The 21,683-nt window shown below is 31.3% G+C and overlaps 4 protein-coding genes across 11 annotated transcripts in view; 1 reads left to right on the top strand and 3 right to left on the bottom strand.

Moving 5' to 3' along the window:
- The window catches only part of LOC105672112 (glutamine amidotransferase-like class 1 domain-containing protein 3, mitochondrial), a 159,940-nt gene that overhangs the window by 11,046 nt on the left and 127,211 nt on the right, over nucleotides 1–21,683 (top strand). The window lies entirely within an intron of this gene.
- On the bottom strand, nucleotides 121–5,282 carry LOC105672287 (uncharacterized). 3 transcript variants are annotated; one of them, XM_012367127.2, is made up of 7 exons: nucleotides 5,021–5,278; nucleotides 4,649–4,762; nucleotides 3,736–4,094; nucleotides 3,147–3,303; nucleotides 2,391–3,070; nucleotides 1,904–2,078; nucleotides 121–139 (listed from the first exon to the last, which is right to left on the bottom strand). In XM_012367127.2, the coding sequence occupies exons 1-7, from the start codon at nucleotides 5,036–5,038 to the stop codon at nucleotides 137–139; spliced, it is 1,506 nt and encodes a 501-aa protein (XP_012222550.2). In that variant the 5' UTR covers nucleotides 5,039–5,278; the 3' UTR covers nucleotides 121–136. The 3 variants fall into 3 exon arrangements, with proteins under 3 accessions (XP_012222550.2, XP_067208871.1, XP_012222549.2); XM_067352770.1 differs by lacking the exon at nucleotides 121–139 and adding an exon at nucleotides 698–1,834; XM_012367126.2 differs by lacking the exon at nucleotides 121–139 and having other exon boundaries at nucleotides 698–2,078; nucleotides 5,021–5,282.
- On the bottom strand, nucleotides 7,958–11,928 carry LOC105672284 (L-threonine ammonia-lyase-like). Of its 2 annotated transcripts, XM_012367121.2 has the most exons (6): nucleotides 11,771–11,928; nucleotides 11,400–11,513; nucleotides 10,478–10,842; nucleotides 9,859–10,015; nucleotides 8,617–9,782; nucleotides 7,958–8,308 (listed from the first exon to the last, which is right to left on the bottom strand). In XM_012367121.2, the coding sequence occupies exons 1-6, from the start codon at nucleotides 11,786–11,788 to the stop codon at nucleotides 8,050–8,052; spliced, it is 2,079 nt and encodes a 692-aa protein (XP_012222544.2). In that variant the 5' UTR covers nucleotides 11,789–11,928; the 3' UTR covers nucleotides 7,958–8,049. The 2 variants fall into 2 exon arrangements, with proteins under 2 accessions (XP_012222544.2, XP_012222545.1); XM_012367122.2 differs by lacking the exon at nucleotides 8,617–9,782 and having other exon boundaries at nucleotides 8,170–8,308.
- Nucleotides 16,369–21,683, bottom strand: part of kn (EBF transcription factor knot) — a 75,331-nt gene continuing 70,016 nt past the window's right edge. Inside the window, exons 9-14 of one of the 5 annotated variants that reach the window (XM_067353308.1) lie at nucleotides 20,517–20,671; nucleotides 20,310–20,436; nucleotides 19,882–20,184; nucleotides 19,374–19,634; nucleotides 18,658–18,876; nucleotides 16,369–18,216 (exon numbers count right to left, since the gene is read on the bottom strand). In XM_067353308.1, the coding sequence (XP_067209409.1) occupies nucleotides 18,746–18,876; nucleotides 19,374–19,634; nucleotides 19,882–20,184; nucleotides 20,310–20,436; nucleotides 20,517–20,671 (977 nt within the window). In that variant the 3' untranslated portion in view covers nucleotides 16,369–18,216; nucleotides 18,658–18,745. Of the gene's footprint in view, nucleotides 18,217–18,657; nucleotides 18,877–19,373; nucleotides 19,649–19,881; nucleotides 20,185–20,309; nucleotides 20,437–20,516; nucleotides 20,672–21,683 lie in introns of those variants that run through there. The other 4 variants (XM_067353309.1, XM_012367124.2, XM_012367123.2 and 1 more) reach the window with 4 other exon arrangements.

Below are 21,683 nucleotides of genomic sequence, written 5' to 3'. Positions count from 1 at the left end.
AATTCAACTTAAATGTTCTTACTTCGCTTTCTATTTTGACAAGAAATTTTTTCATCCTCAGCATCTGATTTTTTATTGTCAGGAAATTCTGAGTCCAAACTAAAGCAACTGTGCCAATATCTTTTGGATGTTCACACTACTATAATAAATAATAATTTCATTAAATCAATTTAGAAGAAAATATAAAAAAGCTAATATATGAATTCCTAATTAAATAATTTCACGAGTAAATCATTGAATATATTGCAATTGATATAGATATTTAATGATTGAACAGAATTTTAGGAAATATTAAATTAGATTACAACATATGTTTTGTCACGTATTTTATAAAAATTAGGCAGAATAATTCATAATCTTACATTGAGCTTACTGAACATCATCGGCAAATTTTTTTTACTTTTAATTCTAATTAAGATGCAAAAATACATAATGAAAAATGTTTGTTGTTCGTATATGACTTGAGTCACGGTTACAAATTGATGCTGAGCAATAATATCAATGTTTTTGCACGTCCTAAAGACAAAATTTATCCGCCAAAAGAAGCAAACTGATCATCAGTACAATATTAATATTAATATTATTTGACTTTTTCCAAAACTTTAGCTTGTTTAGTTCGTAATAAATGTACTTCCTTTATGAGTTGTAAAGACCAATTAACATTTATCAAGAAATAGCGAAAGAAATGTACAGCATATATATATATATATATTTATTATTTATAATACAGTATTGCGATAAATAATAGGTAAGGCAACAGCATTTTATTAAATTAATTGTAAAAATTATAAAAATTATAAGAGAAGATTACCTTTAGTATATTTATGTCCAACTTAACTAATTAAATTAAATTAATCATTTTAATTAAAATTTTGCTAATTATATACTTTAATCAATACACACACACACACACACACATATATATATAGTTACATATACAGGGTGTCCAAAAAATCCCGGAACTGCTTTATTTTCGAGACATTTGACCGTTCTGGAACTTTTTGGACACTTGTTATGATTATTTGTATGTGTATTACATGTTTTTATACATAGAGTTTATGCAGTGTGTTAGTATCAGTACATATGCATACAAGATACATACACACATATTAATGTGCAATATATGCAATATATGTGTGTGTGTATATATATATATATATATATATATATATATATATATATACACACACTACTATATATATATATATATATATATATATAGTATATATATATATATATATATATATATACATTATATATGTATATAGTACTGTACTAACGATAATTTTTGACATTAAGTTTCACTATTGAAAAAAAAATGAAAAATAATTTGGAATTACGCAAAGTGTTTAGTAAATGTATATGTATAGTATATAGTATCTAGTGTATAATTATTAGTCATATGTATTCATTAAACTTAATTAACATAAGTTGATAAAGTTTAAAACTAAATTTAATTTCATTCAAAATAACGTCGTCATTAACTAGTTAAATTAGTAAATATGCAAATTAGCAGTTTAAAACTAATTAAGTCGTTAATACTAAGAGTAGGTTTATCGTTTATACAAAAGAAAAATATAAATTAGCATATTAAAGTAAAACACATCAATATTGAAGATTGTATATAAAATATTGCAAAAAAATTAATGACTTGAAGTTTACTTTAAGAATTTGAAGTAGAAATATCTGGCTGATGTTGTTCATATTTGATAATTGTTTTTCGATTATACTTGTGGAGCTTGTGTAGCATTTGTAAAATTTTCCAAGTCTATGTCCTTTTCAAAAATTCAGGACTCACAGACAACATCAATTTTCATATTAAATGCTACTAAATCTTCATTGCAAACATTGTAATTAACCATATTGTCATAATACAAAATATTGCTATATTGCAACACATTACCATTTTCCTTATAGATGCGTTATTTGTCAGGGCATTAGCTGTAGTAGGATGCAATTCATCTTGCGGAACTTCCGCTGACACTTTCGCGAGTTGATGCTCTTTTAATAATGCTCGCTTTAAAATTGTGGGTAAAACTAATATATCGTCGTTACAGCTGGTCAATAGGGACACCACCCTGAAATACAGAATTTTCATATTATACTATCAATCTAAGATCAACTACAATTATAACAGTAACACGTTATATGACCACGATTATACGATTATAATACGATAATAAGTCTGCAATTAATAAATTTAAGAGTGATTTATTAAAAAAGAGTCAAATTTAATTAAATATATTATCATAATACAACGTACTGTCATAAAAAGTAAATTATTTGAGATTTACAATAAAAATTTTAAATCTTAGTTTTATATGTTATTAAATATAAATAATTTAAAGGAAGTCATTAAATTAAAGAAAGTTTATCAAATTTAATTTTACCTTTTATTTTTATACGCTTCAAACGAAGAGTCAAGAGCCTTTAAGCAAGCCGCGTAACTCATCACTCCGAATCTATCTACAATGCATCGTTCTTTCTTAAATAATTTCAAGATCGAGGTATCTACTTCCTCATCCGTTAATGCAATTACAGTAATGTCCATGTCTTTATAAACTATTGGCTCTCCTTTTTGTGATTCCGGCAAACTTGATGACGTTTGTGATGAAGTTGAGTCTTTTAAAAAGGGTAACGAGTTTTGAGCTGACCCACTAGATGTCTTTCTAATTGAAGAAGGTAATATTTCAATTGATCTCCGTTTAGGCGTTGAGGGCAATGATATTTCATCTGATGCAGAAGATGATCTCGGTTTAGTTAAAGGGAATAACATTTCAGCTGGTGCAGAAGATACCGTCGGTTTAGTTGAAGAGGAGTGCGCTTCAATTGGTGCAAGAGGTGGTGTCAATTCAGTTGTAGAAGATAATGTTTCAACTGACGAAAATATTGATATGGATTGGCTTGCAAATGATGACGTGTACCCGACGACTGACCCCGCAAATGATGGGTTTATTGAAACAGTTTCTTTTGATGCTGGAGAATCTGGTGTCGGAGATGATGGTTGGATTGATTGAAAGATTTTCGAATAAGATAGTGACGTTGAATTAATACTTTTGTCTGCTGCAATCTAAAATTATAATAAAGCACAATATTAAATAGTATTTTATATTAATATTGTAACTGAAATATGTATATTGACTTACGATAACTTTGACAGATGGTTTAAGAACTGTCATGACCGATACAATACTTGTGAATATCGGTTCGTCATATGGCACCACAACTATGTCAAGATTTGGCACTTGCTCGACAATTTCTATAGCTATAGTTCCATAGCCAATGAATCTCGCTCTACTATCCCTACACGAAAAATATCATTTGAGAAAGTAATTTATTTAAGAAAGTAAACTCGAAGAATTATTATTAAAGTCAAGTGAAATCTTCGTAAAAACAATAAAAGAATTAATGATCCAAGGAAAAAAAATTAGATCAGTTACTTTAATAAAAATAAAGTAATGTAATTTCAATAAAAATGTAATCACATTTATAGTATTATTACATTAAATTTTTTTTTTAATGTTAATGCTTTAATTTATTTGGTGTTAATATATTTTTAATACATTAAAAAAATAAATTAAATTTAACATACTATTTTTAAATTAAAAATTGCATTAAAAATTTAGGTATGTGATATTATTATTATATTAATTTAATGAAATATTAAATTTATCTGACAAATCGAATAAAGAAAATTCATCAATATGTTTTGGAAATGTAAATAAATTCGAATACCTTTTAATGCAATACATGTTGTTCATTGCTGCCATTTCAGAAGCCATTCTTTCGCTTTCATCTGAATTTTTGCCTTGGATAAGTAATGTAGTATATTCGTACTGTTCCAATGTATGAATTTTACTTAATAACGTTGTGTTTGGCAACACTATTGTTACTGGTATTTTCAATTTTTCTCCAAAATAACATAGGGGCAAAGCATCCTCTTCCAAAGCCGTTATCACACCATTTTGTTTCTGCTCGGGCGTAAGATTTAACAAAGTACTAAGTGCACTGCGTGCATGGCAGCTACCTGTGATTTGGCGAAAATCGTTTTTCAAATAGAGCTCCAACCCCATCTCCTCACAGAATTGTGATTTCTAAAATAATTATGTCAAATTTGCTCTGAGATATACAATTAATTTGTTCTAGCTCATATTTTACTAATCTTTTGTATTATTACAATGATTTCATTAATTTTGCATTAAATTTTAATTTGTATATAGCATGTGTTATTTAATAGCTACTTTAATTTTCAATACGTTTTTAACTTAACTTACACGTGAAACAGAATATTGTATATTAAATGACGCGTTGCCTGCTAATAAACATAGAAAATTTTACACCGCAATAAACATGTTATTTATTACATTAATTTTGTTTTTGTTTTAGCAATAAAATTTATTTTAAATCTATTACTCTTCTTGTAAAATAAGAAAATATAAAAATCACATTTTATTTAACACTATATTTCTTACTTTTATATTATATATTTAAATTATTTTATATATTTTTATATATTTGCACCTATAAACTTGCGAATTTTTATTTATCTGGGTAATATATACATCATGTAATATTTTATTATCCAGCTATATATATATATTAGCAGTTTTTATCTGTTTTACTAAAAGTTAAACTTAAATGTTCTTACTTCGCATTCTGTTTTGACAAGAAACTTTTGCATCCTCCACATCTGATCTTTCATTCTTAGGAAACTTTGAATACAATTTAATGGTGCCTCATCTTTTGAATGTTGACTGCTAGCCTGTAAGAATTAATAATTACCTTAAAATAATTTAGGAGTAAATATAAATAAATGTAAACTACCAGACAAATAAATTTGCGAGTATAGCGTCGAATGTATTGTAGTTCATATTAACATTTAGCAGTTGAACAAGATCCTAGTAAGGATAAGACCTTACAGAACGTTATAACGTTTTGTAAATATATTGCAGCATATGTGAATACATGTTTCTTCCTATGTCATAAAATCAAAAATAGCCAAAAAATATCATAAACTTACGGTATCTGTATTGGACATCTCTGAAAAATTTCTCTCTTTCAAGATGCAAAAGCCACAGTCAAAATTATTTGCTCTTGATATAACACTTGTGTCACACTTGCAAGTAAGTAGCGCTAAGCGTTAATGTCAACGTTATAAAAACGTTTTGAAGATCTATCCCTCTTTCGAAAGGAGGGGCAAACTTCGTCAATACAATATATGTATATCATTCTATCTTTCCCAAAATTTGTATTTGTTTTCTTTCCAATAGTTGTATCGTCTTAATATGTAAAAATATTTAGACAAGTTAACGTCTTTGAACAAGTAAGAAGAGGAAAATATGCCGTGTAAACGTACACGAAGCATACCGTGAAAAAAAAAAAATGATTACATACGCCAAGAAATTATATTTTATTAATGTTAATTAAAAAAATTGCAATTAAGAATCATATAATGATATTAATTATATAAATAATTTAATTAAACTTACTTAACAATATTACCCAGTAAATAAATTTACATTCAATAATATAATTGTTACGTACGTTAAGTTAAATTTAATTAATTTAAGTATAATTAGCAAATTACTGATTTAAAATTAAAAAGTTCTTAATTAAAGCTAAAAATAGGTATGTACATTATGTGAATCAAGGAAATATTTGATATAAAAACAAAAAACTGATATTCGAAAATACATTTAAATAAAGTCTTTAAAAAAATCTGTTGGTGTAGAGATGTCTGACATGATATTATGTTTGGAAAATTGGCTTTCTGCTTCGCTTGATAATAGTTCATCCATTATGTTATAGACTATCGTAGCATTTGGATATTCCGAATTGATATCATTTTTTAAATGCACGAGTTATGTGATACTTTCCAGAACCTAGTAATTGTAAAAAATTATATATATATATATATATATATATATATTTATATGCATATTTATTATATATATATATATATATATATTTTTTTTTTACTTATAATATTAAAATAAAATATTGCATATAAATAAGTCACGTTAAATTATTTAAAAATTGTGATTTTTTAATTAAAATATAATCATTTATATCTCATTATATATGCAAATTTTATTTCAAAATAAAACTCCAAATTATCCGTTTTCAAAATTGATACCAATTATCATGTACATATAATGTATAAGCCATAATGTACGATAAAATAGCATATATATAAAATTCTTATTGAATGTAAATGAGAATTTTATATAATTACTTTTATTCTCATGAAAAATGCGTACTTATCAAGTATATATCTATAGCACATATGGTGTGTTATAGTAAAACTATAATTGACATATAGCATGATTAATTTCATAGCCACTTAAATTTCGAATTACTGATTAATTCACATATGTATTATTACCTAATCTTTATATCATTCTTAATAATTAAATTTATTTGAAATCTTTTTTTCTTATACAAAAAAAATAAATTACATTGCATTTTATTTTATATTTGTTACTTTCTATAGTTGCAATCTTATATTTTTATTTTAAATTCTAAAATTACTGGAGTTCTTTTTTATTTGGATAATACATTATTTGATGTTTTATTAACCAGATGCTTATGTTATCAGCTTTTGTTAGTTTTAAATAAAGTTTTAAATAAACTATTAAATATTAAAAAAGAAGAGAAAAATAAATTTGAGCTACACAAAGTGTTTTGTACATGCATAGTGTATAATTAATTGTAGCTATCCATTAAACTTAATTAACATTAGTTGGCAAAATTTAAAACTAAATTTAATTTTATTTAAGATTAAGTTGCTATTAGCTAGTTAAATTAGTAAATTTTTTAAAATTTACAAATTTAAAACTAATAAGTCATTAAATAAAACTAAAAGTTTATCGTTTATACAAAAAAAAAAAATAAATAAATAAATAAATTATTATATAAAAATAAAACACATCAATATTGAAGAATGTATATAAAATATTGTAAAAAAATTAATGACTCGATACTTTACGAATTCGATGTAGAAATATCTGGCTAGTATTGTTCATATCCGATAATTATTTTTTGATTATACTAGGTGCGCAATTAAGTTTCCGGGTTTTTTTTTATCAATGCAAAATGGAAAATTTCAAGAGAAATACAAAAAACGGTTTATTCAAAGTATCGTCCCTCGCTAGCTACACATTTTTGCCATCTCTCTGGCAATACATGAATACCGCGACGATAAAACGACGCGTCTTTGCATCGAAACCATTTATCCAATCAGTTTTGCACTTCTTCGAAATTGGCCAAGTGTAGCCCAGCTAAGCCATGTGCCATCGACCGGAACAAGTGATAATTGGAAGGGGCCAGGTCTGGTGAATACAGCGGGTGCGGTAGCAGATCCCATTTCAGCGTTTTCATGGTGTCCTGGACGATGGAAGTGCGATGGCACGGAACGTTGTCGTGCTGCAATATCACTCGTTCGTGTCTCGTGTCCCATTCTGGCCGTTTTTCGAGCAATGCATGGTTCAAATTTATCAGTTGTTGTTGTCTTGTGTTTGCGTATCATTTTCATCCAATAACGCTTGCAGATCGGCGTCCTCAAATGTTTTTGGTCTTCCGGAGCGCTCCTTGTCCTCAGTGTCGAAATCGCCATTTCTAAAGCGTTTAAACCAATCTTCACAAGTAGTTTTCGATTGTGCATGTTCGCCGTAGGCTTTCTCAAGCAAACGGCGTGCTTCAGCTGCATTTTCTTTCAAGTTGAAGCAGAAAAGCAAAGCTTCCCGCAAATGCTGTTTATTTGGCACAAAACTCGACATCTTTATTGTTAGAAAAAATATTTTTGCGTTGCAATATGTGTTGGTATTATGACTGGTTATTGTTGACAGATGTCCAAGTTAATAAAAAAACACAACTTTAGACATGTATATCGACTACATGTATCGTTAGCGCCATTCATGTGTGAAACCCGGAAACTTAGTTGCGCACCTAGTACTTGTGGAGCTTGTGTAGCATTTGTAAAATTTTCCAAGTCTATGTTCCATTCAAAAATTCAGGACTCACAGACGGCATCAATTTTCATATTAAACGCTACCAATTATTGTTTGAATAAATTGCAATTAAACATATGGTTATAATACAAAATATTGCTATATTGCAACATATTGCCATTTTCTTCATAGATACGTTATTCGTCAGGGCATTAGCTAATTCTGTAGTAGGATGCAATTCATCTTGCGGAACTTCCGCTGACACTTTCGCGAGCTGATGCTCTTTCAATAATGCTCGCTCCAAAATTGTGGGTAAAACTAATATATCGTCATTACAACTGGTCAATAGGGACACCACCCTGAAATACAGAATTTTTATATTACGCTGACAATCAAAGATCAACTACTATAACGATAACACGTTAATATGTCTACGATTATACGATTATACTATAATAGATCTGCAATTAAAAAATTTAAGAGTGATTTAAATTTAAAAAAATCAAATTTATTTAAATATATTGTCATAATACAACATACTGCCACAAAAAATAAATTATTCGAGATTTTCTATGAAAAATTTAAATCTTAGTTTTATATGTTGTTAAATATAATTATTTTTAAGAAAGTCATTAAATTAAAGAAAGTTTATCAAATTTACTTTCACCTTTTATTTTTATACGCTTCAAACGAAGGGCCATCAGCCTTTAAGCAAGCCGCTAAACTCATCACACCGACTCTATTTACAATGCATCGTTCTTTCTTAAATAATTTTAAGATCGAAGTATCTATCTCCTCATCCGTTAATACAACTACAGTAATGTCCATGTCTTTATTAACTAATGGCTTTTCTTTTTGTGACTTCGGCAAACTTGATGACGTTTGCGGTGAAGTTGAGTTTTTTAAAAAGGATAACGTTTGAGTTGGTCCACAAGATGTCGTTTTACTTGAAGAAGATGGAGATATTTTAATTGATTTCCGTTTAGTTGAAGGCAATGATATTTGATCTGACGCAGAAGATAGTATCGGTCCATTTGATGAGGATACTGTTTCAATTGACGAAGAAGATAGTGTCGATCCAGATAAATAGGCTAATATTTCGACTGACGCAGAAGATGGTGTCGGTCCAGATGAACAAGATAATATTTCAACTGACGCAGAAGATGGTGTCGGTTCAGTTGAACTGGATAATGTTTCAATTGGCACAGAAGATGGTATTGGTCCAGATGAACAGGATAATATTTCAATTGACGCAGAAGATAGTGTCGGTCCAGATGAACAGGATAATATTTCAATTGACGCAGAAGATGGTGTCGGTCCAGTTGAACACGATAATATTTCGACTGACACAGAAGATGGTGTCGGTCCAGTTGAACGGGATAATATTTCGACTGACGCATAAGATGGTGTCGGTCCAGTTGATGAGGATAATGTTTTAACTGACGCAGAAGATGGAGTCGGTCCAGATAAACAGGATAATTTTTTGACTGACGCAGAAGATAGTGTTGGTCTAATTGAAGAGGATGATTTTTCAATTGACGCAGAAGATGATATCGGTTTAGTTGAAGAGGATAACATTTTAGTTGATACAGAAGATAGTATCGATTTAATTGCAGAAGATAGTGTGTGAACTGTTTGAATTAACGTAAATATTGATCTGCTTAAAAAAGGTGACATATACATGTCTGATACAGCAGATGGTGTCGAGCTTGTCGAAATAACTTGATTTGACGCAGAATTTGGTGTCGGCAATGTCGAAGGTGATAGTTGGATTGATTGAAAGAACTTTGAAGAGGATATTGACATTGAATTGATACTTTTGTCTGCTGCAATCTATTATTATAATAAAGTAAAGTATTAAACAATATTTTATATTAATATTGTAATTGAAATATGTACATTGACTTACGATAACTTTGACAGATGGTTTAAGAACTTTCATGACCGATACAATACTTGTGAATATTGGTTCGTCATATGGCACCACAACTATGTCAAGATTTGGCACTTGCTCGGCAATTTCTATAGCTATAGTTCCATAGCCAATGAATCTCGCTCTATCATCTCTACACGAAAAATGTCTTTTGAGAAAGTAATTTATTTAAGAAAGTAAACTCGAAGAATTACTATTAAAGTCAAGTGAAATCTTCGTAAAAACAATAAAAGAATTAATGATCCAAGGAAAACAAATTAGATCAGTTAGTTTACTAAAAATGAAGTAATGTAATTTCAATGAAAATGTAATCACATTAATAGTATCATTACATCAAATCATCTTTTAAATTTTAACGCTTCTATTTATTTTTTAAATATATTTTAATATATGTTTGATATATTAAAAAAATAAATTAAGTTTAACATACAGTCTTTAAATATATATATATATATATATATATATATATACTGCATTAAAAATTTAGGCGTGATATTATCATTATGTTAATTTAATGTAATGTTAGATTTATCCGACAAATTGATTAAAGAAAATTCACTAATATGTTTTGGAAATGTAAATGAAATTTGCATACCTTTTAATGCAATACATGTTGTTCATTTTTGCTAAATCAGAAGCGATTTTTTCGGCTTCATCTGAATTGTTGCCTTCGATAAATAATGTTGTGTTGGTATATTGATACTGCTCTAATGCATAAATTTTATTTAATAATGTTGTGTTTGGCAGCACTATTGTTACTGGTATATTCAATTTTTCTCCAAAATAACATAAAGGCAGAGCGTCCTCTTCCAAAGCCGTTATCACACCATTTTGTTTATGCTCGTTCGAAAGATTTAACAAAGTACAAAGTGCACTGCGTGCATGGCAGCTACCGGTGATTTGACGAAAATCTTTCTTCAAATGGAGCGCCAAGCCTGTTTCCTCACAGAATTGTGATTCCTAAAATAATCATGTTAAATTTACTGGAAGATATCCAAATAATTTGTTCGTTCATATTTTTCTAATTTTTTGTATCATCACAATGATTTGATCAATTTTGCATGTATTTTAATTTGCATATAGCATGGTTTATTTAACAGCTACTTTAATTTTTAATACGTTCAACTTAACCCACTCATGAAACAGAATATCATATATTAAATGACGTGTTGCCTGCTAATAAACATAGAAATTTGTACACTGTGATAAACATGTTAATTATTTATGTAATTTATTACATAAATTTTGTTTCTGTTTTAGTAATGACATTTATTTTAAATCTGTAACTTTTTTTGTAAAATAAGAAAATAGAAAGATCACATTTTATTTAACACTTTATATTTCATATTTTTATATTATATGTTTAAATTATTTTATATATTTATTTATATTTTGGTCTATAAGCTTGCGAATCTTTATTTATCTGGATAATATAAATATATATCGTAATATTTTATTATTTAACTACATAGTATATTAGTTTTTATCTGTTTTATTGAAAGCTTAAATGTTCTTACTTCGCATTCTGTTTTGATCAGAAATTCTTGCATCCTCGACATCTGTTTTTTCATTGCCAGAAAATCTCGAACATAATTCAAAGATGTTTTATTTTTCGGATGTTGACTGCTAGCCTATAAGAATTAATAATTAGTTTAAAATAATTTGAGAATAAATATAAATTAATGTAAACTACCAAACAAATAAATTTGCGAGTATAGCAGTGAATGTATTGTAGTTCATATTAACATTTAGCAGTTGAATAAGATTTTAGTAAGGATAAGACGTTACAGAACGTTATAACGTATGTAAACATATTACAGTACATGTGAATGCATGTTTCTTCCTATGTCTTAAAATAAAAAATAGCCAAAATATATTATAAACTTACGTTGCGTGTACTGGACATCTCTGAAAAATTTCTCTCTTTCAAGATGCAAAAGCACACAGTTAAAATTATTTGCTCTTGATATAACACTTGTGTCACACTTGCAAGTAAGTAACGCTAAGCGTTAATGTCAACGTTGAAAACATGTTTCGAAGATACATCCTTTCTCCGAAAGGAGGGGCAAATTTCGTCAATACAATATACCTAGTGTTCCGAAAATCCCGTAAGTGCAAATATCTCGAAAATAAAGCATTTTTGAGAAAAATATTTTAAATAAAAGTTGTAGGGTTTTAACTGGTGCATTAAGTAGTAATGTTAATTTGACTTTAAATAGCATTGTTAAGGTCACGTAAAAATCACTTTCAAATTTTTAAATAGAAACCTCCATTTTTGATTGTATATTCTTGTAGCTGACTTTGACAGCTTTTCAAACACTATAAGAAAGTTCTTTTCCGTTAAGTATTTTTCGAGTTATGAGGCTTGAAAGTAATAGTAGAGTGAGAGAGAAAGAAGCGCGTTGAGCACATCAGCGCGTTGCCTCATTCTTTTTCTCTGTCACTCCTACCGTTCTTTCGCCGTTCAACTTTCAAGCCTCATAACTCGGAAAATTTCCAATGGAAAAGAACTTCATTATAGTGTTTTGGAAATCTCTTGAGGTAATCTACAAGAATATGTAATAAAAAATGGGGGTTTCTATTTAAAACTTTCAAAGTGATTTTTACATGCCCTTAACAATGCTGTTTAAAGTCACTCTAACATTGCTTCTTAATGCGCCATTTAAAACTCTACTACTTTTATTTGAAATATTTTTCTCAAAAATGCTTTGTTTCCGAATGAATATCTTTTTTTATTTTTTTAAATGCATGAATTTTTATATATTTTTCAATATTGATGTCTTTTATTCTTATACATATAATATTTATATTTCTTGTGTATACGATAAACATACTTTTAGTTTTATTCAATGACTTATTAGTTTTATATTATAAATTTACTAATTTAATTGGCTAATTGCGACTTAATCCTAAACTACGAGTAAATTAGATTTAGTTTTAAATTTTATCAATTAATATTAATTAAGTCTAATGTATAGATATAACTAATAATACACTAGACAAAACACTTTGTGTAGTTCAAAATTATTTTTTTCTTTTTTTTTTTTTAATATTTAATATTGACTTTTAATAGTGAAACTTAATATTAAAAATTTTTGTTTTAGCTGTGGTGCTGTACATACATTATATCTATATGTATATTGTGTGTGTGCCTTTTATGTATGCGTACTTATGTGTATGTGTACTTATACACTGCATGTATACTCTATATATATATATATATATATATATATATATATATATATATATAAGTATATATACTATATGTTAATTTAGTTATCTATATCCATTAAAGAATAATTAGCAAAATTTTAATTAAAATAATTAATTTTATTAAGTTTAAATAATTAATTAAATGAAATTAAATTAAACTGAATATAAATACACTAAATGTCCTTTCATAATTATTTTTTATAATTTTTAAAATTAATTTAATAAAATACTGTACAAAGTTTTTTATTATTTTTTGCAATATTATTATTGCATTATAAATAACAAATATATATATTGTCTCGATGACAACCGATCAGTAATAAATAAAATCATGAACGCGACATTGTAACGCGCAACACGAATCGACCAATTAGCAACGCGGAAAAGAAGCCCCAAAAGTAAATAACATGTCTTTTAAGGTAGAAAATTTAAAAGTAGGAAATAATATATTTCTTTTTTTTATATTTATACATACTATAAAATTTTTACATAAAATGGAGATGAAAAAATTCGGAGTATTTAATTTTTTAAATTTTTTAATAAAAATATTTGTTATATTTTTTGCAAAATCGAATACATAAATGATTTTTGTTATCGTGTTTGAAAAAGTGAACGAGCGATATTTCAAACATTTGTTGATTGTTTGTTGACGAGATTCGCTCTTCTTTGACAAAGTTAGAGATATTCGATACCATTGAACCAAGATTACTGGTAATAAGCAGATGGTAATATTCTTTCGCATCACTGGGGATACAATGGATTTGCGACATCGTAGGTCCCAGAAAGCAAACAGAATACGAATGGAGCTCGTTGCACGAGCAGATCTTATCGCGATGAACTGTCAAGGGTGGATCACCGGATTGCTCTTATCCCAGCTTGTCTGAATGTTCATCCCCTTTGACACGCAACTCGAGCTCACAGCTTCGATAACATAATAATGATAAAGAAAGCGCATGGTGATGCTGCGATAAAGTTGTAGACAGTCGGACGGTAGAAAGTGAACAATATCAAACTTTTATATTCCAAAATTTAAAGCAATAAATACTTTAATTATATATTTCCGTTTTTATAAAAAAAGATTTAGGTATAAAGGAAAAATATAAGTTTTCTGTAGAGACTTTTCATAAAATTGCACATTTTGTTCCTTTGATCTTTTTATTCTAATCAAATTGCAACCACGTTGCGTCGCATAATTTTATGAAACAGCACGTGTCAGAAAACTAAACTGGTAGACTGCGGCGAGTTGAAAGCGTCTGTATCTTTATGCAAAGGGCTGAAATCTAAGGTTGTTTGAATACGTTTAAATATTCGAAAATATAAGAAAGGGGAAGGAATTAGTTTATCTCGTTTATTTAGCTTCTCGCAAATATTTCTGAAAATGCGTATCTATAATTCGAAAAGCAGGTGTTTCTAGTAGAATTTAGTACTGATTTTTAATCCTCGAAAATAGAGAAACTTTAGATTTATATGCGAAATTAAATTTGTAAAACACGTACTCTCTTAATAAATTACATATCGGAGAAATTAGCGCGTTATTGTAACAGCATGTGTTACAATAGCAGTCGCGTGCTGCAAGTGAAAATCGATACCCTTCTATGGGAAGCCAAAGAAGCCAAAGAAACCAGTATTTGAAGAAAAACGATTTTGTATTGTACCCACGTTGTAACGTTTGCAATGCGGCACGCGGCACCCTTGCCACGCGCCACGTGCCAGCCAATCTAAATCTAATAACACAAACAGCCTCACAATAACGTGCATCATACCCGCCGCCAAACGGCGGCGGGAGGTAATGGGACACCATGTGAACTAATCGCTTTGGAGTGGTCCTCCAGATCTTGTTTCGCTATTTGTTGATTCCGGTCTGCTCTCTCCTGGGACAAATAGGTTCCCAACTAACAAGTTCGACGATCAACATATTATGCAAAATATTTTCTATCTTTTTTGTCACAGATTTCCCTTATAATAATGGATTATTATTCTGATATTTGATATCGAAAATATGTAATAGTAAAATCATTACTTTTGCACAGTAATTATTAAAAAGCAGTCATTAAGAAGTCGCGATAATTATATTAGGTCCTTGAATAAGTTCTCGCTGTTTCTTAAAAGATGGCGTAGCGGCACTCTGTGCATGGAATTTCGTACGGAAACGCATCAGCTAAGTAGTACTATATGTAACCTCAAATTCTAGTAGATACAGTTTACCACAGTGTCAACCACGTGTTTAATTACCTATTGCGAAAATGTCTACTTTTGTGCCAAATAAAGTGTTTTTGCGGGGAATTTTATTGCACTGCTTTATTCAAAAGAAATCTGCAGCTGAAGCACACAGAATTCTTGTTGAAACATATGGTGACAATGCTCTGTCGAATACGACATGCAGAGACTGGTTTAGGCGCTTTAAAAATAATGACTTTGACCTTGAAGATAAAGAACGTTCTGGAGCACCGACAAAGTTTGAAGACGAAGAATTGGAGGCATTGCTTGATCTAGATCCATGTCAGACGCTAGTAGAGCTCGGGAAAACATTGCAAGTAGATGCGTCAACAGTTTCAAAACGTTTAAAAGCGTTAGGAATGATCCAAAAGTCATTTTGTTACATGACAATGCTCGGCCACATGTGGCAAAACCAGTCAAAACTTACCTGGAAACGCTTCAATGGGAAGTTCTACCTCACCCGCCGTATTCACCGGACATAGCCCCCTCGGATTACCACTTGTTTCGGTCGATGGCGCATGGTTTGAGCGAGCAGCGCTTCCATTCTTTCGAAGAAACCGAAAAATGGGTCGATTCATGGATTGCGTCAAAAGATGAATCGTTTTTTCGACGGGGGATTCAATTACTGCCAGAAAGATGGGAGAAAGTGGTCTTTAATGATGGACAATACTTTGAGTAAAGTTATTGTAAGCCTTATATTTTAAATTAATGTTTTTTTTTAACAAAAAAAACAGCGAGAACTTATTCAAGGTCCTAATATCAATTAATGTAAATAATTTTAACGTTATTGTCTGGTATTCTTCTTATTTAATTAAGCAATATTATTTTAATATTAAATAATACTGCTACTCTAACATATTAATTTCTTTGATTTCTCGCTAATTCTTCCGTTATGTAATTTATTTAGGGAATGTATTACAAATGCAAAAGTTTTAATTTTAAACAATGACGATTGATTCAAAAGGAATTAAAGTATTATATTTTTCTGCATTAATTACTTAGGTTAGGTTAGGTTAGGTTAAAGTCAAGGATGATATGGGTAAAGAATGGAATATATAGAATAGAAATATCTTATCAAGATCTTTAATTCTCAAAAAGTAAGTTTAATTTATTTCAATATACATTGACGAGTGTCCATACGCGCGAGTATGCGTGTTGTGTCTTCGCGTGCGTACAAGAACAACGCGTCTCATAAAAGATGACGTGACGTGATTGAACCAAAAAGTTACAATCGATATACATATATATATATATATAATCAACATCACAAGATCACAGAGCGCTCGGCTCCGGGACAAAGAATGCACTTTCTAGAAGAAAAGTACATACCAAGTCGATATGCAAAAAGGAACTCTTTATAATAATAACTTTTAACGATATTTCCGTTTTGACGAAACGATACGATCTACGTTCGTAAACTGCTGCAAAACTTTTTGGACTAACTGGGATTTCAATCTGGTATATGCTTCGTATACTTTCGTGAGTTGTATGAGATTTGTTTCGGGCCGGCTTATCAAACGATCCAAATCAACTATATACGTTTTTATACAGATCGCGTGCGATCCAATTTTTTAACGTTTTCATCTGCCTACTTTTGCTTTCGTGACTGGTTATTTATTTAGCTTTCGTCTTAAGCGAAGAATGGAACGGATTCGCAAAAAATTCAATTGCTTGTCCACGAAATAGATAGGGAAAACGTAAACTCGTGCATTCCCGATCGAGATTACGTTAAAAAATTGGATGGCGCTGATACGATAATACGGATGCGCTACGGACGCTCTACGATTATTTACATCTATGTATATAATTTTCACTCTAGAATGACGTTAATGTCATTTCGTTGGATTCCTGGAAATAGTTTTCTTTTTGTACATTGCAACAATATTTACAGATATTTTACAAATTACAAGTTACACGTTACGCTAACTAGGCGATATTGTTTAGTCATTAATCGTACGGGTAGGAAGTTAAAATTTCGAAGTCGAAAATGCTCTCTAAAACTATGGTATCTGTTATTCACTGATAAGCGATATGTCTGTCGAGTGGTGTCAGTTTCTTTCGACCCTTGTCTCTTTAATGATATAAAACATTCTATGCCATCTCAGTTTTCTCGCTCGGTTCACAAATTCCAATTCATTAAAACCACTTTGTTTAAAATTCAGATTGAAGATATTTTATATCAGACGTTCTTTGTCAAATATAGCAGGTATTATTATCGTGGTAATTATAATGATAGATAGATCGTCAAAATTATCATTTATGATATTTACTATAAATCATTATATTAACTATAAATCATTACAATTGTTGTGAACGAAAGGAGACCTTATTTTTCACGTACATTTTCTAACATTCAAACCATTTAACCGAGCTACTGTATTCGTAGAAAGACACCTTCTCGTTGTTCGATATGTATCGTTTCTTAACTAGCGATCCTCGATGATCGGTGCAAGATAGTTGTCATAGATTTCTGCACTGATTTGCCTGATTTCTTACAAACGTATTGACTTTAACTCCGACGAAAATAATGTTGACGCACAGCTCAATAGCTCTTTCTTTCTCTTTTCACTGTAGAGGAAGTAAAAGGGAAAGAAAGACACAACTGAAGTAATGCAAAGCGAATTCGCGAAAACAATGTACGATTGTCGAACGGATAATTATCTAGATAATTTATTTGGATAATTATCCGGACGCGCATGTTAATTCGTTGGATCGTACAATGTCTATGCGAAAGCCATAGTTCATTACATCTTTGTCGGAGCTTACATCTCGTAACACTATTTGCCGTTTGACGAAAGTAGCGGGCTGGCAGCGGCTGAATATCCTTGGCTGCAGGTGGGCAACATAAATGGGTTCATGTTGAAGGGTGATCCGACCACCTCTCCTAGTCCTGCAACATGCCCACTGTCGATTATACATTAGTAATGCGCTATTGCTTAAACACTATAGTATAATCAACAAATAAGAAATAAGCGGTGAGAAGCAATAGTAATTTCATATCTAAAAAAATCAAATTTATGATAGGACGGTGAAAAACACATATCAAAGATACATCGATTTTCAGATGTAAAGTAAAAGATTTAGTATTATAACAATTATAATTATTTTTTAACTGCTTTGCAGTATACGTATTGTGTTAGCACAATTTTATTTCAACAAAATTAATTTTTCCCGCATATCTCTTGATTTATTTCGCTAAAGCAGCGTTATAATCATAGTATTTTTAATTGAATTGTAAAAGTTTCACAACGGTGGCACGAAAAGTTTAATGAAAAAAGGGCCGGTGCTTAAATCTTATTAAAAAATCGGCAATATTGTTATCGCGTCTTAAGTGAGCGTACATACATTGTCAAATGCCGTCTCTCATAATTCTTTAATCGTAATGCATAAGGTGATGGTGATGATGGTGTTGGTGGTGGTGGACGGTTAGCGGTTACTGGGCGGCTGTGGCGAGGTGGTGCTGTGTGGACCAGTGCGGTGGGACTGAGGTGGTCGGTGGTCGTACTACGGGGGCGAACGCACTCCCGTCCCCGGACGTATAGAATATGCCGTATTGTTCGTGCGCTAAAACGAAAATTCCACATAAGGAAAAATCATAAGTGCGTGCATCGAAAAATCAATGGAAAAAGCGCATGCAGGTTGGATATATACGTGGGTGTATACGTGTATTAAATTCTCTTCGAGTTGTGCCAAAGACTTTTTTTTTTTAATATAAAACTAATTAAAACTTATGTACGGACACTAATTATATAAAATTGCTTGTATTTTAATATTGACTGTAACAGTAAAAATAATTATATATAAAATCGCAAAACAAAATTAGACGACGATATAAATGTTGAAAATTTCAATAGAAATCTAGATTACTTAATTAAGTATCAAACGTTTGTAAAAATCTTTTATTGCGACAGTCACTTACATTATTGTCATCTTGATCGATTTTGTGGATTGTGTTCAAAAATAATTTTGCCAAACTATACATCGTCTTGGCACAACTTGGATTTTGCGGATTTATAATGAGATACAGAAGGTTGCTTGCGGAAAGAAAGAAAGATACTTACGCGAGGTGTAGAGAGTCGGACTGCCGGTATACGGATTCGCGACAGAATAACTTCCGTTGGTACTGTGACTATGTGGCGTACTGGCCGAACTACCGCAATAACCACCTCCGGTTACGACGCCACGTGGACTAGCACTACTACTTTGTCTGTAGGCGTCGGCGCTGCCGCCGACGTTACCACTGACACTGCCACCACCGCCGCCGTCGCCGCCGCCGCTGCCTCCCCCGCCAGCAGCAGCTCCTGTCGTCACGGAACTACCGTCTAGAAATAGAAACCTGCCCGTCAGACGAACTCGTCAGTATATGATCGCTCAGGTTGTGAATAGTTGCCTAATAAATGTAACTCGGAGATAACTGCATTATCTCGATTGATAAATTTTTCTCGACAAGAAATTGCGCGCGAAGAATATATTACTATTAAATTCGACAGGGAATATATCTATCAAGGCGATACAAATGTCGTTTTCACAACAGCAATATCGATAGATATATATATATGTTTTACATACCGTCCGTCCATTTTGCCGCACTACCATTTTCCTGCACCGTTACTGCGAGTTGCCCTGTATACGAATTAAAGGCCGCTGCCGAACTAGATGTAGGAGGTGCGGGTGCGTGCACCGAACCGGGACTTCTCGGTGCTCCCGCGATCCCCATGTTTCCACTTTTGGGCATACTATAAAGGGCTTCCGCTAAGTCCGCCGCCCTTTTCAGTACTATTTCCTTCGGAAGTTTTTCGGGGTCACCCGGATGCCGCGGAACGAGTTTCTGTAACCTTTGGAAGCCGTAGTCGATCGTGGGTTCGTTTACCGCTGCAAAATTCAGCAGAGATTCGTTTTGCTCTTATTGCGTGGTCCGACAGTGTTGAAATCTTTTTGCAATAATATTCGCATTGGATTTTTTTCTGTGTGAAAAGCACCGGACATCTCATACTTACAGACATAAACAAATCTACCAGGTTGCCCTTTGCAAAATTGTTTGCTTTTGTAATGTAATGTAACTTCAACGACGCCTGGTATTTGCCGCGCCGGCGCTTGCACTTTGATCGCGTGCGGAGTGATAAACTGTAATACAAAAATTATTAATATTTATATCGTCATATTAATTGAGTTTGAGATTTTTCATAGTTATATGAATTACTGACCTCGCTCCAAACTAACATCGATCCGAAAACGACTTGCAATCCGTCGAAGAAGTTTTCACCGATAATTATGACCGTAGATCCACCCGATGTCCAGCCTTCATTAGGCGATATCGCTTTTATACAGGGCGTTTGTAGGGGTATTGGCGGATATAGACCTAAGTTTATAACATAAAAATAACTATATTCGTTGATTTTACTGCTTCTTATATAATTAGATTTTTATTTGCATCTCAATTACACGGCACGGTGTTACAATTTTCTGTCAGCTTAAGAAACGATTATGTTAAAACTAAATCATTTAAAAACATTAGCGATCTGTTTGTTCTTTCCATAAAAAGACGTAAAAAAAAATAAAAAAATAATTTAAAAACTATGTGCTAAGAATGAGATAAAATCAAGTAGTATCTCAAAAATAACTTGCGACTGACGAGAGGGAGAGAATGGGATATAGAAAATTATTTGAATATTCTGTTTATTCGGTTGAGGCCGAGTGGCAGATATATTTTCCGGCATGGCAGGCAAGTTTTCGAGGTCGTGGGCTCGTGGAGGTGGGAAAGAGGCGGAAAATGAAAGAGAAACTATGAAGGAGAACGGTGGAAAGAGGATGAGACGGCGAGAGAAAGAGAGAGTACGAGGAAGAGACTGAGGGTCGGCGAGCTCGGAGAAGGGTTGTAACAAGAAGGAAGGGGAAGGGGGCGATCGGGCCGCCGGTGTCTCTGCTTGGAATTTATAACCCAATGATATCATTTTGTACCCCGGCGAAGCCAAGCCACCCCCGGTACCGACCCTGGGCGAAGCGGAGCCACGGCAGAGTGGCTGACATCATGGTATATTGCTCCCAGTGATGCTCAAACACTTTCCACTTCGAGCGCTTACATGCCGTCACACCGATAAATCTCGGCGGCTTAAAAGATCCCAATGTTGTCTATATCGTGATATACGTGCTTAAAAAATATTCTGTAGATGTTGCTTGGATAGGACGGTAATTTTTCAAAAAATTATTCCTATTAAAGGTGCAATTTTCATGCGGGCTAATAATAAAATAAGTATTTTGTCAATCACGTATTACATTAATATTATTTTAAGTATAAATTCTGTAATAAGTGATCTATATTACAATTGTTTCGTGTGATATAATTTTATTATAGTTGATACAAATGATATTAT

This window comes from Linepithema humile, chromosome 4, assembly GCF_040581485.1.
Source record: "Linepithema humile isolate Giens D197 chromosome 4, Lhum_UNIL_v1.0, whole genome shotgun sequence".
NCBI classification, from domain to species: Eukaryota; Metazoa; Arthropoda; class Insecta; order Hymenoptera; family Formicidae; genus Linepithema; species Linepithema humile.
The sequence above is the reverse complement of the archived record's forward strand: the minus strand, read 5'-3'. Positions and strand labels throughout refer to the sequence as shown.